The 15884-nt window shown below is 63.9% G+C and overlaps 3 protein-coding genes across 5 annotated transcripts in view; 2 read left to right on the top strand and 1 right to left on the bottom strand.

Annotated features, from left to right (window-relative positions):
- The first annotated feature begins 170 nt into the window (after positions 1–170).
- Positions 171–4086, top strand: ARHGDIG (Rho GDP dissociation inhibitor gamma). Its single transcript, XM_074919051.1, has 6 exons — positions 171–323; positions 1409–1594; positions 2532–2615; positions 2692–2768; positions 3394–3457; positions 3547–4086. The coding sequence occupies exons 1-6, from the start codon at positions 251–253 to the stop codon at positions 3744–3746; spliced, it is 684 nt and encodes a 227-aa protein (XP_074775152.1). The 5' UTR covers positions 171–250; the 3' UTR covers positions 3747–4086.
- Positions 4087–4330: 244 nt separating this feature from the next.
- Positions 4331–7652, top strand: PDIA2 (protein disulfide isomerase family A member 2). 2 transcript variants are annotated; one of them, XM_074919355.1, is made up of 11 exons: positions 4331–4550; positions 4922–5128; positions 5401–5534; positions 5612–5749; positions 5823–5939; positions 6016–6141; positions 6224–6418; positions 6770–6890; positions 7061–7242; positions 7333–7416; positions 7572–7652. In XM_074919355.1, the coding sequence occupies exons 1-11, from the start codon at positions 4331–4333 to the stop codon at positions 7650–7652; spliced, it is 1605 nt and encodes a 534-aa protein (XP_074775456.1). The 2 variants fall into 2 exon arrangements, with proteins under 2 accessions (XP_074775456.1, XP_074775455.1); XM_074919354.1 differs by having other exon boundaries at positions 7333–7419.
- A 733-nt stretch (positions 7653–8385) lies between these two features.
- Positions 8386–15884, bottom strand: part of AXIN1 (axin 1) — a 76794-nt gene continuing 69295 nt past the window's right edge. The window contains exons 9-10 of one of the 2 annotated variants that reach the window (XM_074919404.1): positions 11009–11179; positions 8386–10190 (exon numbers count right to left, since the gene is read on the bottom strand). In XM_074919404.1, coding sequence (XP_074775505.1) covers positions 10064–10190; positions 11009–11179 — 298 coding nt within the window. In that variant the 3' untranslated portion in view covers positions 8386–10063. The remainder of the gene's footprint in view (positions 10191–11008; positions 11180–15884) is intronic. The other variant, XM_074919405.1, reaches the window with a different exon arrangement.

Here is a 15884-nt window from a genome sequence, read left to right as displayed (position 1 = left end):
AGCGGAGCCGCCGCGTCTGCGGGAGCCGCCGCCGCCGCCCCGCCGGGCCGCGCCGGGCAGCGCCGGGAGCGCAGCGGGGAGCGCCGGGGGAGCGCAGCGGAGCCGCCGGCACCGCCGAGCGCGGCGGCAGCGGGCGGGAGGAGCGCGGCCGCGGGCCCCGGCGGAGCCGCCGCCACCGGCAGAGCCGCGCCCCGGGCCCCCGGCAGCGGCCGCCCCGCCCGGCCCCGGGGGCGCCGGGCCCGGCCCGGCCATGCTCGGCCTGGATGTGTGCGAGGCCGGCGGGCAGCTGCTGGAGCTGCTCTGGCTGGCGCTGTGCTACCGAGGTGAGCGGAGCGGCCCGGGGGGGCATCGCCCCGGGGCCCCGGGGAGGGGGGGGGCGGCGGCGAGGCGGGAGCGTCGCCCCGGGGCCCCAACAGGTGAGCATCACCCCGGGCCCCCGGTGCGTGCGGGAGTGAGCATCACCCCAGGGCCCGGGGGACCGGAGCATCCCGCAGGGGCGGGGGAGCCCCCAGACGCCCCCCCGCCGCCCCCCGGCAGCCCGGCCCGGGGCACCCAGCGCTCCCCGCCCGGTCCTGCCGCCGGTGCGGCGCTGGGCGAGCCCCCGGCTGGGCGCCACATGCCGCCGCGACAGCCGGGCCGCAGCGGCCTTTGCTGGGGCCGGAGGTGCCGCGGGGCCACCGCTCCGTGCCCCGGCCACCGCCGCTGCCCCGGGGACCCGCACAGCTGGCCCGGTGCCCCGGGGGCTGAGCACAGTGGCCCCTGCCCCGGGCGCTGCCCCCCCGCGTCTCCCCAGGGAGTTTCCCGGGGCTCGGGGAGCTCAGGGCTTGCAGTCAGAAGGGCGGGGGGGGGATGCAGCGGGCAGGGGCTGCGGGGACATCGCCCACCCATGTGCCCCCCGGCAGCCGGGCACCCACCGGAGCCACCCTTTGCCCCCGAGCTGGCGTTTTCCCTGCAGCCGCCGGAGGTTTGGGGCTGGGGGGGGGAGATGGGGCTGGTGGCAGCCCAGAGGGGGCTGGAGGGGGCCGCGGCGCGGTGACAAGGACCTCTCGGGGTGACAGGGCACGAAGGGTGCCCGCGGGCCGTGGCGAGCTGCGAACACCCCCCGGACACTGCGCACACCGCGTAGGCACCGGCTCCTCTCGCTCCGTGACCGTGTGGAAACGCAGCCGGCGGCAACGCCTCGGGTCTCGGCTGTGCCACCGGGCCCTGGGGACACGGAGCCTGGTGGCATCCCCACAGCCCTGAGCAGGGGGGACAAGTCAGCTGTCCCTCAGGGGATTGCCCACAGCCATCCCTGGCATGTCCCGGCTCAGCCCCCCCCTGCCCACCAGTGCCTGCGTGTCGGGGGATGGGGGGAGTCCCCGGGGTGTCCCCGGGCGGCGGGACTGCCACTGCCTGTCCCCCGCAGACATCATGGCTGACAAGGAGGGGGTGACGCTGTCGCTGGAGGAGGAGGAGGAGGATGCCGACGTGGCCCTGGCGTACAAGACGCCGGAGAAGAAGAGCCTGCGGGAGATCCAGGAGCTGGACCCGGGGGACGAGAGCCTGCGGAAGTACAAGCGGGCGCTGCTGGGCGCCATCCCCGCCGCCGTGGGTAAGGCTGGGGGGTGCCCGCCGGGGCTGGGCACCCCGGCAGCCCAGCGCCCCGGCACCCTGGCTGGGTGACGCAGCCTCGGCGGGTGCAGGGAGCTCAGGCATCCCCAGCACCCGCGGGGCGTCCCCGGCAGGGAAGGCGCGTCCCCCCTGGCATCGCCCGTGGGTGCTGCCTGTGCCCCCCCACCTGTGCGGAGACCCCGGCATCCCCCTGCCGACAGGGTAACGGCTGCCGGGGGACCCCGGTTGCCTTGGTTACGAGATCACTGTGCAGTTTCCATAGGAACAGTTACAAGGGACTGGGAAATTCATCGGGATGACGGCGGCAGAGCGAGCAGCCGCGGGGGCCCGGGGTGGCACGGCCGTTGGTGCCCGGACGGTGCCCCCTGCTCCCCGTGGCACCCACAGCACCCTCCCCAGCCTGGCGCTGCCCTCGGTGTCTGCGGGGCCCGGGCCGGGCTGGGGTGCTCCATGGGCCCAACAAAGCAGTGGGGGCAGGAGGTGTGCACGATGGCCCGTGTGCAAGCTGCGTGGGGGGGTGTGCAGGCTGGTGGGGTGCAGGCTGCTGATGGGGTGTAGGTTGGGCTGGTGGGGAGAATTAGACCAGCTTGAGGGATGCCTCTGCCTGCAGTGATGCCCTTCTCCTTCCCACCCCTCCTTGGCCTGCTCCTGAACCGGGGAGCATCGCCCCCCCCCGAAATGGCTGGACCCTTTCAGCGTGGCCTTACCCCCAAAGGTGTTGATGCCAGTGCTGGCACTAGCCCGAGCTGCTCCTGCTCTCCTGCCCAGTACTCGCCGGTTCCTAACACCCCCACCACGGACACCGTGGGCCTTCATGCCATTCCAGGGGGCATGGGCACTCCCCGGCTGTGCGGGGATGGAGGTGCCGGTGGGCTGGCACGGGTGGGTAAGGTCTGCACCCTGCCACTTGTCCCTAGATGCCAGCGTGCCCAACGTGCAGGTGACAAGGCTCACCCTGATGTGCGAGCAGGCGCCGGGGCCCATCACCATGGACCTGACAGGTGAGCGGTGGGGGCACCCGTGGGGGGAGGAGGAGGAGGAAGGGGTGCCAGGCTGATGGGCCATCTCCCCGCGCAGGAGACCTGGAGGTGCTGCGGGGCCGGGCCTTTGTGCTGAAGGAGGGGGTGGACTACAGGGTGAAGGTGTCCTTCAAGGTGAGGCCCTGTGTCCACCGGCCGGGCATGGCCCCGCTGCCCCCACACCCCCGGTCCCTGCCCCAAGGGCTCCCTCCTGCCCTGGCTCCCTGCCCTCACACCCCAGGGTCCCTGTCCCGCGGGGTCCCTGCTCCCCATGGGTCTCTTTTCCCACGTGTCCCTGCCCCACAGGGTCCCTCCCACCACCTGGGGTCCCTGCTGCTTTGGGGCATCTGCCCCCCACCCCTCACCCCCGGGGTCTGCGCCCCTCTGGGGTCCCCTGCCCACTGGGGGGTCCCTGCCACCCTGGAAATCCTTGCTGCCCCCAACATCAGTGACACACCAGGGTGCCTGCCACCTCAGGGTCCCCGCTTCTGTCAGGGGTCCCAGCCATGTTGGGTCCCTCCTTTCTCAGGGGTCCCGGGGGGGGGGGATCCCTTCCCCTCTTGGGGGTCCCTCCCACCCTTGATGCTGCTCAGTGCCCAATCCTGACCAAGAGGCTGGAGCCTGGGGGGGGGGATTAGGATGATGGGGGGCTTCAGTGGTGGGTGCCCCACCCTGTCCCCAAGGCCAGGGGTCCGCAGGGCTGTGGTGGGGGCACCGTGCCGCGGGGCAGCACCCACGGCACCCTGCCTTCTGCCCGCAGGTGAACAGGGAGATCGTCTGCGGGCTGCGGTGCCTGCACCTCACCTACCGCCGGGGCCGGCCCGGTGAGCGGGGCGAGGGGCTGGGAGGGGACCGGGGGGGGCCGTGCCCCTCAGCCCCGCTCACCCGTCCCTCCTCTCCCCTTCTCGCCCAGTGGACCGCGACGTCTTCATGGTGGGCAGCTACGCGCCGCGGGCCGAGGAGTACGAGGTGGTGACGCCGGCGGAGGAGGCGCCGCGGGGCTGGCTGGCACGGGGCTCCTACCGCGTCCGCTCCCTCATCACCGACGATGACAAGATCGAGCATCTCTCCTGGGAGTGGGGCCTCTGCATAAAGAAGGCCTGGGAGGACTGACCCCCCCCCGCCCGCACCCCGGTTCCCCCCCGCCAGCTCGGGGGCGCGGTGCCTACCACCCCAGGGGACCCCTCGCTGGCAGCACCGCGCTTGCCCTGGTCGTGTGAAGGGTTGTGGGGGGGTCCCTTAGTGAGTGGGCGCCCGCGGTCGTGGTCTGCGCAACCAAAGTTATTTTTAATTGCTGTTTTTTTTTAAATACCGACGCCCGCCTGGTCCTCACGGCGTCCCCATCCCCAGGGCTGGGGCCGTGACTCTGCCGTGGCGGCACCGTGCCCGGCTCCCCGCCCGGTCGCAGGCTGTGCTCTTCCATCGCCATTAAACCCTACAGACTGGTCTCTTACTGGTGTGTCTGTGCCCCCATCACCTCTGCCCGGCGCCCCTGTCCCCATCCCTGTCCCGCTGGCAGGGCCAGGTCCCGCCGTGGGGACAGGCGGCTGGAAAACGGCCACCTGGTCCCGCTGCCTTATCGGCGGTGCTGGGCAGCCAGTAGCGGAGGGCCACGAGCCCCAGGGGACTGGCACCACCCGCCCCGGGGGCCTTATCTGCGTCCTCTCCCCCCGGGCGCTGGCTTTGGCACCGGCACCATGCGGGGCTGCGGGGCCCGGCTGGTTTGGCTGCTGGTGCTGTCGCTGGCCTGGCTGGGCCCGGCGGTGGGGGACGAGGAGGAGGATGGGGAGGTGGTGGAGGAGGAAGAGGCTGAAGTGCTCTCAGACGAGCTCAAGGAGGAGGCCAGCGTCCTGGTGCTCCATGAGCACAACTTTGACCGTGCCCTGAACGAGCACCGGCTGCTGCTGGTGGAGTTCTGTAAGTGCCCCCGCTGCGGGCAGGGGTAGAGGCCAGGGTGCGGGTAGAAGCAGCCGTAGGTGCAGAATGGGGCACAGGGTGGGGGCAAGGCTGTGGGTCAGAGGGGCAGGGGCACAGGGCATGGCATGGGACATGGGGCACGGGATGGGGACAGGGACATGGAGGAGGGACACAGGCAGAGGCAGGGAGACACGGTGGGGGTGTGGGCCGTGGGCCTGGGCTCAGAGGACGTGGGCAGGGGCACGAGCTGGAACCCAACGGGCTCACGCAGCCATTACCTGCCCCGGCCACCCGCTGAGCCCACCGTGGGGACCAGGAACACCCCAAAGCTGCCCTGGGGCTGTCCCACCAGCGCTGTCCCCTGCCCACAGACGCGCCATGGTGTGGGCACTGCCAGCGCCTGGCCCCCACCTTCGCCCGGGCGGCCGCCGTGCTGAGGAACGAGTCTAGCCTGGCGCGGCTGGGCAAGGTGGATGCCACGGCGCAGGTGGCCCTGGCCAACGAGTTTGGCATCACCTCCTACCCCACGCTCAAGCTCTTCCGTGACGGCAACCGCACCCACCCCCTCGCCTACACCGGTAGGGCTGCGGCACCGCGCGATGGCCACGGCACCCGGCGTGGGGACGCCGCGATGGGGCTGGGGTGCAAGGGACGGGTGGCAGAGGCGATGTCCGGAGGGGGGTGACAGGGCGGTGGCGGTGGGCAGGTGACAGCGTGGTGACGGTGCAGGGGGTGGTGGCAGGCAGTACCGCGGTGGCGGTGGCAGGAGGGTGGCTGGTGATGGCACAGGGGCGTGGCGGGGGGCAGCCCGGTGGACAGGGTGACGGCGGGGGCCCACTCCCCGTGGCAGGCCGCATGGATGTGGAGGGCATCGTGCGCTGGATGCAGCGCCGGGCCAGCCCCAGCGCCACGCTGCTGCAGGACGCCGACGCCGCCGACGCCTTTGTCAGCTCCCAGGATTTGGTGGTTGTCGGCTTCTTCAAGGTGGGCTGGGGTGGGCGGGGGGGTGTCAGATGGGGGCCGTGGCCGTGGCCGTGGCTGCTCACGGGGTGGCTGCGCAGGACCTGGAGGGCGAGGCGGCCCAGGTGTTCTACGAGGTGGCCAGCGAGATGGTGGACGTGCCATTCGGCGTGGCCAAGGCAGCTGAGCTCTTCCAGGCGTACGGGCTGTCGGCTGACACCGTCTGCCTCTTCAAGAAGGTGAGGGGGTGTCAGGGGGGTGGTGAGGCCACCCTGGCCCTCCCGCAGCCCTCACTGACCCCCACCCTGGCAGTCTGAAGAGGGACGGACAGACATCCCCATGGACCCTGCGCGGGGGCTGGATGCGGCCGAGCTCACCCGGCTGCTCCGTGTCCACAGCCTGGAGCTGGTGATGGAGTTCACCAATGAGGTACGGCCTGTCCCTGTCCCCTTCCCCATCCCTGCGAGGGCCACGGCTGCCCTGCCCTCCTCCTCCTCCTCCTCAGACCTCCGACGAGATCTTCAGTGCCAAGATCCCCCATCACATGCTGCTCTTCCTCAACAAGTCCTCGTCGGCGCAGCTGGCGCTGCGGGACGGCTTCCGGGCAGCTGCCGGCGCCTTCCGGGGCGAGGTGAGGCGGTGTCACGGCGGGGGTGTGGGGAGGTGGCCGCGGGGCACCCCCCCAGCCTCAGGGTCACCCATCCCCTGCCCAGGTGCTCTTCGTGGTAGTGGATGTGACTGGGTTTGGCGCTGACGTCCTGCCCTTCTTCGGCCTGACACCTGCCGACGCCCCCACCCTGCGCCTCGTCAAGATGGAGAACAACCGCAAGTACCGGATGGACCAGGACACCTTCTCGGAGGCAGCCATAGGCACCTTCATCCGGGCGGTGCTGGACGGCAAGGTGAAGGTGAGGGATGCGGCACCGTGCCAGCCAGCCCCAAGGATGCTTCCCTGTGGTGAGCAGTGGGTTAACTCTGAAGCCTAATGATGGCAGTTGTGCGGTGAACACCAGCCACCTGCTTGCTGATGCTTGTGCTGCCGGGCCTGAGGATTTGGGGGTTTGTGATGGGAAAGGAGGCAGGAGACTGTCGGTGTGGAGGCACACAGAGCTGGGATGGTGGCAGAGGGGAAGAGGCAGTCCAAAAGGCAGCACAGGAGCACCCCTGGCTGCACGCTGGGGGGCCCCTGCCCAGCCCACACTGTGCCCCATGGGGCCCTGGCACTGCTCAGCCCAGGCTGTGGCCGTGCCGCCCCACAGCCCCACCTGATGAGCGCGGAGCCCCCCGAGGACTGGGACACACGGCCCGTTAAAGTCCTGGTGGGAAAGACCTTTGAGCAGGTGGCATTCGATGAGACCAAGAACGTCTTCGTCAAGTTCTGTAAGTGCTGGGGCCGCCTGTGGCCCGCCCCAAGCTCTGCCCCACGGCTCAGCCCCCACCATGACGGCCCCGAGCCCTGTCACGGGCCCCTTGCCCGGGGGCCGCCGCCCCCTGACCCCGGCGGGGCCGCGGTGCCCGGCTCGTCCCCCCGCACTGCGCCCGTCCCGCAGACGCGCCGTGGTGCTCCCACTGCCAGGCCATGGCGGCCGCCTGGGAAGCGCTGGGCGAGCGCTACAAGGACCACGAGGACATCGTCATCGCTGAGCTGGACTCCACGGCCAACGAGCTGGAGAACATCACCATCAGTGGCTTCCCCACCCTCCACTACTTCCCCGCGGGGCCGGGCAGGAAGGTAGGTGGGGGCACTTGTGGGGCCACCCCAGCTCTGCCAGCCCCAGGGGATGGGGTCACCCCTCATGTCCCTTCCATCCCGTGGCCCCAGGTGATTGAGTACAAGAGTGCCCGAGACGTGGAGACCTTCTCCAAGTTCCTGGAAAATGGGGGGACGCTGCCTGAGGAGCCGCCTGCGGTGAGTGAGGCCCCCTACACCCAAGGGCCAGGGACCCCCCCCACCCCGGGGTGACCCCCAGACTCTGGTGGGCAGGGACAGATCCTGCGGGATGGGGACGGGGACAGGCAGGGGATGTCCATCCGTCCGTGCCTCACCGCTGCCTTCTCCAGGTGCCCGAGACCCCCCGGAACAGCACAGGCGGGGAGGAGCCGAGTCTGCTGGGGGCGGCGGAGTCCCGGGAGGAGCTGTGAGCCGTCCGGCTCGGCTCCGTGCTATAAATGTCCTGGAAACCATGCGGGCTCTGCTCTGTGTCTGCGGCTCCACAGCACCGCGGGGTGCCCGTCCTGGCAGTGCCCGTGTCGGGGCACACAGCAGGGCCGCCGATGGGCAGAGCCCCCGCTACCGCGGGGCAGCTCGGCCCTGGGCCCCCGTGGAGGGGTCCCCCTGCCTCCCCAGGGGTGCTGAGCCAGCAGGGCCCGTGTGCGCTGCGGTGCTTGTCCTGGCAGCCCTGCCATGACACGAGGTGGCCGTGGCTGCAGGGGACACGGCCCTGGGGGCAGCCCAGCGCTCTCCATGCTGGCCCTTGTGCCGGGCTGCCGGGGTGCAGGTGATGGGGAACCCGCCGGGGTCTCTCCCTCACGGCTCGCAGGCGGCCCCCCCATCGCAGGCCTGGGCTCCACAGCCACGCACCAGCCCGAGGCCAGAAGAGCCCAAACCAGGGCATCGCCTCCCAACCCCGGCACTGTCCCCTCTCCCTGGGCCTGCTGCTCCCACAGCCTGGGCCGTTCCTCCAGGGCCAACATTTTGGTGCCGTGGGGGCGGGAGGTGCCCGGCTGCCCCTCCGGGGAGCCCACAGCCGCCCCAGCCCCACCACGGGGCCAGGCCCTTCGCCTGACCTGCCCCATCCTCCAGCCGCCCCGGCTGGCTGCCAGGGCCCGGGCGAATGCTCCGCGGGGAAGGAAGAAAGCAGCAGGCGGTGGGCTGTGGGGTTTTATTTCATTTTATCCAAGTACCTTTGAAAAGATCATTGTACAAGTCAGCACATGAGAACGCAGAGGAGACGTCGCCGGGGCCGCACGGCCGCTGTACATATTTACAGGGGACCCCCTGAGAAAAAAAGGGGGAGACGGAAATCCCGGGCATGTTAACAACCTCACCAGACACACCACCATCAGAACTTAGAAACAGGGAGGAAGAAAGCTCGTAACGCTGTTCCCGGGCTGAAAACGACTGAAGATTTTGCTGGACGTCCCGTAGCGTTATAGACAAGTCACAGAACCGTGTTTGAAGGCACTCGGTGACACAGACAACGGGCTGTCGCCTCCCGGCGCGGCGCCCCAGGGTCCCCGGCAGCTCCAACGCGGCCGAGCGCAGCGCGGGGCAGGGCGATGGAAGCCCCCCCCGGCTCTGGGGGCTGCCCCGGTGTCTGTGGGTGGTCTCTGACAGAGCCTGCCCGGAGCAGGGCAGGGCGCGGGCTGGGGGCCGGGCAGGGCCGGGGGCAGGGTGGTGGGGGCACCGGCGCGAGCCCCAGCTTTCTTGCGTCCGAGTAAGCCCAGGAGGCTCCCCAGGGTGCCGGCTGCCTTGCTGCGTGACCTGGCCCGACATGAGCCCCACAAACTGGCATCGGGAACCCCCCCTGCTCTCGGGAGCAGGCTGCAGTGCCCTCCTGCTGCCTCCCCCGAGACACAGAAGCCGACAAAAGACGCAGGACTCATACAGAGACATTTTTTGTCTTCAGCTTTAGCATCTAATCAATTCCGTCCCCTCTATGTCTCTCCTAAAAAACCAGTCCCCTGGCCAAAGCTGGAGCTCAGCACCAGGGGACTGGGCAGGACTGTGCTGGGCACAGGGGTGCCAGCCCTCCGCAGAACTGCAGCCCCCTCCTGGCAAGTGAACCCTCGTCCAAGGGCACCCGGGGGGGACGCGAGCACGCGGGCCGTGGGGTGCCAGCACCCAGCCTGCCGCCCCGGGTCCCCAGCCCCGAGAGCTGGCCCCGGCCCTTCTATCCCTCAGGGATTTACTCGGTTGCAAGAAAGCTCAGGAGGAATAAAAACCATCCTACCATGTCCAGCAGCTGAGACTGCCAGGGAGGCGAGAGACCGACTCGTTGCAAATGGCTCAATAATCTTCCGTGGTGAGCTGGGGGCACGTCCCTCCGGAGCGGGGGGAGCGGCTCTGCCCCGCAGCGCTCCGGGGCCATCCACGCCGGGGGCTGGGGCAGGGCGCTGGGAAAGCGAGGAGCAGACGGAGTCTGACGGGTGGCTGTACACTTTGGGCGAGCTCTGCAGTACCTGTATGTTTTACATTTACATAAGAGCACTGTGACATTGGAAATATTTTCCTTTTATTACAATATATCAAAAATATGCAGCTTTAGTAAACAAGGTCATATTACACTTTCTAATGCACTGTACAATGCTACATTACACTTATATTCAGTATGGAGAGGGAGCCCAGGCTCCCACTGGCAGGTCCGTGAGGTGAAACGACGTCCACCAGCAACCCGGAGCTTGCCCAGGTCCGTGCCGGGGCAGGCTGTCGCCCTCGCCCTGGGCTCGCCCGGTGCCCGTGGCAGCAGCACCACCAGCATCCGCCCCAGGCCCTCTCCTCCGGTCCCAGAGCCTTTCACAGTCCTGTCCTCATGCCTCGGCAGCCCTGGAGCTTAGTCGATCTTTTCCACCTTCCCGACGATCTTCTCTTCGAAGATGGGCAGGATGGTGTCATCCTCCCGCACCTCCTCGAAGACCACACCACAGTCAAACTCGTCACTCACTTTCTTAAAGTAATACCTGAAAAACCAGAAACATGGGGGCAGAGAGGGAAAAAAAAAAAAAAGAAAAAAGAATGGTCATGGGGGAACCACAGTCCCCAACCTGGATACAGTCCTTCCAAGCCCCTGAGCTCATGGTGCATGGGGAGGAGCTCCCCCAGACATGGAAGCAACTGGGGCCACACTTTTTCCCCTGCCCTCACCCAGTGAGCAAAAAAGAGTGGTCAGGATCCCTGCTGGCATGTTCAGGAGCTCCAGCCCTGAAGCCAAGGCCGTTCAGAGCTTGCCCAAAAGGAGTGGATGCAGGCACCCATGTTGGTGGAGCATTTCTAGGCAGGCTTTCCCATGGCAGCTCCTACTTGGAATGGGGAACTTGGAGAGCCTCACATCTGACTACTCTGGGACTCCAGCAGGACCCAACCTCCCTGTCCTCACCGGAGGCAAGTTTGGGAAGAGCTGGAAGCTCTGGAAATTGGAGGGTTCCTCACAGCATCACTGAACACTGGCTGATGCTGCTCCTCACCAGCCCAGGACCTCGCAGCGTAGCTCAGAAGTTTCTGCTGAAGGTGTGAACTGTGATGCAGGCCATTTCTGGTACAAAACACAACCTGCCCTGTCCCTGTAACCTGCCTCTTCAATAGCCTTGGCTCTACTGCCATGTCCCCATGGCAGCACGCCCTCCTGGAAGGCTGTCGGGACCTCCAGGAGTCCCCAGCCTACCTCCACCACCCTCCTTCTCCTTGGTGGGGGCAACACTGCTGTGTCCTGGCAGCGGCACGTGCCAGGGATCGCTGCCAGTCTGCTGGCACCGTGCCACAGGCGGGGAGCAGCCCATACCTGTAGTTCCCTTTCTTGGTCAGCAGCTCCTTGAACTGTCCCAGCGTTACCACGCGCCCTTTGACGAGGGTGCGGTAAGGGATCGGCTCTCCGCAGAAGTAGTAAGCGACCACGATGTTCTCACACAGCTGGGGTGCGCCGCTGCCTGGTCTCTTCTGGGGCTTCAACCTGCTGTGCAAAAATACAAGCGACCTGCTGAGACTCAGCCTAGCTGCCAGCGCGGGCACAGCCTGCATGGAGGTGCTGAGGTAACGCCCAGAGCCCTCAGGAGCATCCTCTGCTCTGACCTCCAGGTGAAGGAGCAAACGGCGCTTGGAAGGGCTGGATGGGGCCAGGCTGCAGCTACAAGGAGGGCGCAGGCTCCAGCTCAGCCCCTTTGTGCTGAGGAAACCCCTCCCTGGGCTCCGAGAGGGGATGGCCCTTCCCGCTGGCCTGGGGAGTCACCCCTGAGCTCCGGGCGAGGCAGAGCACGCTCCTGGTGCGCACCCAGCACGCAGGGGGGTGGCAAGGCAAACAATGCTCAGGCTACTCAGGATTATTGCTGCTGTGGCCAAAAGAGCTCAGCACGGCTTTCTGCTGACCTGCATCTGCAGGGCTGTGCAGACAGGAGTTCTCCCACTCCCCACAGCTCCCCTGGGCACCTCTCCCAGTGTAGATGGAGGCCGGAGGGGATGGAGCTCCCAGCGGGACGTGCCCTGGAGGCTTTGCTGCCCATCCCATCCATGCAGAGTGGCAAGGCAGCCACCAACCCCAAAACCTCAGTGCCTTTAAATCTTCTGTGCTTTCCTGACTCTCAGGATGTTGGTCTGGTCTCTGCTTCCAGCCCACATAACTGGGGTTCTGCTACGTGGTGCCATCACTAGACTGAAAGCGTCAGCCCTGCCTTAACCCCATTTTCAGAGGTAGACAAAAGCAGCAATAATAAAAATCAGGGTACTTTGCCCTTCTGTAGAGCCTTTCATCCGGGGCGCTGTAAATGCTACACAAACACTGGAGCAGCCTACACAAATTGGTAACTTGGCATGTGTGGTCTAAGCCAGAGGCAGCCTTCTCTTTCAAAGTCACATAAACCAAATTTGGCAGCTTAAAAAAAATTATTTAAAAAGCACGCCGGATAAAAGAGATGATTTTGTATTTACACGATTGGAAAGTTGCTATAAAAAACAGAATTTGCCAAGCACATGAGGTAATCAGAGTTTTGGAAATGACTCTGACCCTAACCTTTAAACATTGGCTCGCGGGCAGAGCACCTTTTTAATGGCATGCCCACGTAAACACCGGCACTGCAAACCAAGGCCAGACACGATCTTTTCGCCTCTTTCTAAAGGCACAAGAGGTCTGGAGTTCAACCGAACAACCTTCCTGGTGCCTGCTCTGCCTGGGAGACCTCTGGAGAAGATGCAGCATCCAGAGAGGCAAGGGTCTGCTCCTGGTGCCAGCAGAGCTCTCGGAGCCTCTCCCATCCCCATATCAAAGCACAGGATGCCCTTTAGCTAGAAAAACATTAAGGAATTGAGTCATCCTTGGGGAAAAAAAAACAAAACACAACAAAAAACCCCAAGGCATTTAAAGGAAAAATGGGTCATAAATTCAGGCAAATTCTGTGAACCCTGTGAGCCAGAAGTTAATTGAAGGGGTTTGGAAAACCTCAAAGTCCCTAAATTTCTCTTAATCCTGCTAGAAACAAGTCATGACTAAGAGAGAGTTGCTGTGTGCCTGGGGACACAGCTACGTGCCCTGCGCAGGCTGCAAATCTGGTCCCCCCTGGGCTCCATTCTTTACCTGGGGAGACGGAGGGGACACCCCTGAGCTCTGCCAAGGTAGAAGCAAGAGGGGGATCGTGCTGGTGGCTGGGAGCCTCCTTCCTCCTCCTGCCACGTAATTCACCCCTGGAAGGCCATTTCTGAATGTGCTCAGCCTGGCTCCACTGCTCACCTCTTTCTAGAGCAGAGATGTGCCTGAAATGATGCCCGAAATGATGCCCAAAAGCAGAAACACTGCACTGCTTCACAGAGCTAGAGTGAGAAACAACCCCCGTGGCTTTGGATTACTCTTGCCATAAATCAAAGCAAGGGCAGATGGCTGCGGTGCCGCTGAGCTCCTGGGGCCGAACAAGGCCGTGCAGCAGGATGAGCTGGCCAGGAGCAGAAAACAGACACATACCCCAAACCACAGCCACTGATCTCTAGCAGGCTGAAGCAGAGCTGATGAATACGAAATCACTGAAAATGTAATTTTGGATGAGCTGCTCTCAGGAGGATGAGACAACACAACTGTCTCTGCTTTCATCATCGCCAAGAGATCTCCCGAGACCACAGCTTACCCAAACAGGCCACCAGACCATCTCCGAGCCCTGCCTCATTAAAGCTTCCACCTGCACCCGTCTCCTGGGTGGCAGCATGACCCAGAAACACAGCCAAGAACCACCACCCTGCCCCTTCTGGGATCACCAACCTTTGCTGCATTTGTCACCAACACAAAGTGTTATCCAGTAAGGAAACAGCAGCACTCACCTGACTGAGGGCATCTGCCTTTTAATCCTGATTCCTTACCCCTATAACCCAGTGGTGCTGTGACAGGGAAACTAAGTCTGCGTTACAGCACGAATCCAACCTCACTGCAAGGCAGAGGTGAGGGGCTCAGCTCGCTCCAACTCAGCCCCGGGGCTGGAGAGCTTTGGAAAGCCTGAAATGCACCCAGCAGATGCTACCTCGAGAGGGGTCCCAGCCACCACCTCTGCTCCTCTTCCAGGCTTGGCCCAAGCCAATTAATTCCAAACTGAGATCGTGCTAATGTTCTCACTGCTTGCAAAAATCTTTTCTCTGCAGAGCTGGTACTAATTACTTCATCCAGCTGCAACTGTAAGTGAACTGTGACACCGAGCTACAGAAAATGGCTCAAAACCTGGCTGTGCGTGGAGAAACCCGATGGTCACTGGGACACCAGCGCTGCGCACGCCGGAGCTGCAGGTCACTCTGCACCAGACACTTAATCCTGCGTTGCTGGCTAGCAGCAGCCAGGTAGCTATCTCAGAGATCACTGCTCCTCCAAGAACAGGGAGAAAAAGGCTTTTTCTGCAACAGAAGTCTGATTTCTGGATGAATATTTATGATTCCCAGTAGAGGCACTGCAGAAGCCTCCTTTATTTCTAGCAGGGCAGTGCTGGGGTGGGAGGGGGGCTGGTGGCACCCCCAGGGCTGCGGGCAGGGGCTGGGGGAGGCCACTGCTGGTGAGGGCTGTGCGGGAGGGCAGCGGCCGAGGAGAGGGTGGCCGTGCTGGCCAGGTCAGCCTGGCTGTGCCAAGCTGGCACAGGGCACTCTCCTCCCGGGGCCGCCCAAGCCGGGGCCTCAGGGACGCCTCCGGGCTCACCTCCACCTCTCCTGCCCCTGGCACTGAGCTTCCCCAGGGCTGCTGACAAACCTGGGACGCTGCCTCAAATTTCCCAGAGCCCTTCAAAGCTCCCGACTGATAAAAATGGTGTTTTCACATAAGTTCCCCTCTCTGTTTCTCCTTTGATCTCCAAACAGCCGCGGGGTCTATTTTCAGGCAGGCTCTGTGCTGACCATAGCAGGTGCTCTCTAAAAGGCTGCTAGCTCAGGTGTTCTTCACCTGGAGCTCCCAATCCTGCCGAAATCCAGCACAGAGAATTCAGCATCCAGAGATCCTGGGCTCCCTGGGGACCGTGGCATCCATTCCTGCCTGCTACAGGACACGGGCACATTTGCTTTTCATGGGCAGTTCCCCATCCGGGGCAGGTCAGGGGGATCCCTGCACCACCGGGACAAGAGCCAGACCTCACAGAGAGGCACCAGAAGCAAAGCAGCCCAGCACTGGGACTGCTCAGCCTGTCCTGCTGGTCTGTACAGCACTTACCACAATGCCATGGGGTTCCTACAAGAGCTACGCTTACAATACATGCCAAATTATTATTAGAATATTAATTGCATATGCATATAGCCCAGGCTTGTGTTTCCAAAGTGTGTATTTGCATCTGAACATTTCTGGGGAAGGTGTGTGAATTTAGTACGACTATAAACGGCTCTACTAATAAACCCTATATCCAATCACACCAACAGATCAAATAAACTTGGCTTAACCTGACTTGGGAGAGCCCTCTAATTACCCGGCCTTCAATCAATGCTCTAACATAAATACACAGAAGTCTGCTACATGGTCAGTGCAAGCAAAAATAATTGGAACTTGGCAATTAAAAGAGCTTTTTAGAATCACATTCATGTTTCTAAGACTCAGACTGCAAAGTTTCGAGTTCTCAGAAGGCAGCTATAAAGCTGTGAAAGGTTTTCAATGGACAAAGAGCTTTTAGCTGTTAACAGTAATTATCTAGCACTTCCAAAATGCTTTTCATCTGAGAGCTCCCTGTGCCTTGCAAACAGTGTTCCCTGAAAGATAACACAGGAGCAGAAGGAGCTCTGGAACAGGCATTAAGCTGAGTCACAAAAAGATGCAGTGCCTTGGATCCGGCCACGCAGCGCGGCAGTGCTGCTGCAGCAGGAATACAGGGCAGTGCTCTCATTCAGGTGCCACCAGCAGCCTTTGCCAGAAGCCTGCGGGCGATGTAAAGAGCAAATACATATTCTTCTATGCTTAATTCTGCTGCATCCTGATGAATTCTGCTCCTGCACCAACCTTTGAAATCATTGTGTGTGACTGAGCAGAAAGGCAGCAGGTGCCGGGGCAGAGCTCTGCCATACCATGTCCCTTCTAGACACGCTCCCCCGGCCCAGCTCCTCCTCAAGCTCTCAGCAGCCCCTTCCCCACCCTGCCAGGAGTGTTTCCAGCCTCTCCATCCACAAACCGTAAGTCCGTGGGCATTCACACCACCACGTCAGAGGGACTGAGGCAGATTTCTCAGACC

Source organism: Athene noctua, chromosome 15 (genome assembly GCF_965140245.1).
Source record: "Athene noctua chromosome 15, bAthNoc1.hap1.1, whole genome shotgun sequence".
In the NCBI taxonomy this organism is placed as follows: domain Eukaryota; kingdom Metazoa; phylum Chordata; class Aves; order Strigiformes; family Strigidae; genus Athene; species Athene noctua.
This window is presented reverse-complemented; position numbering and strand designations above follow the sequence as displayed.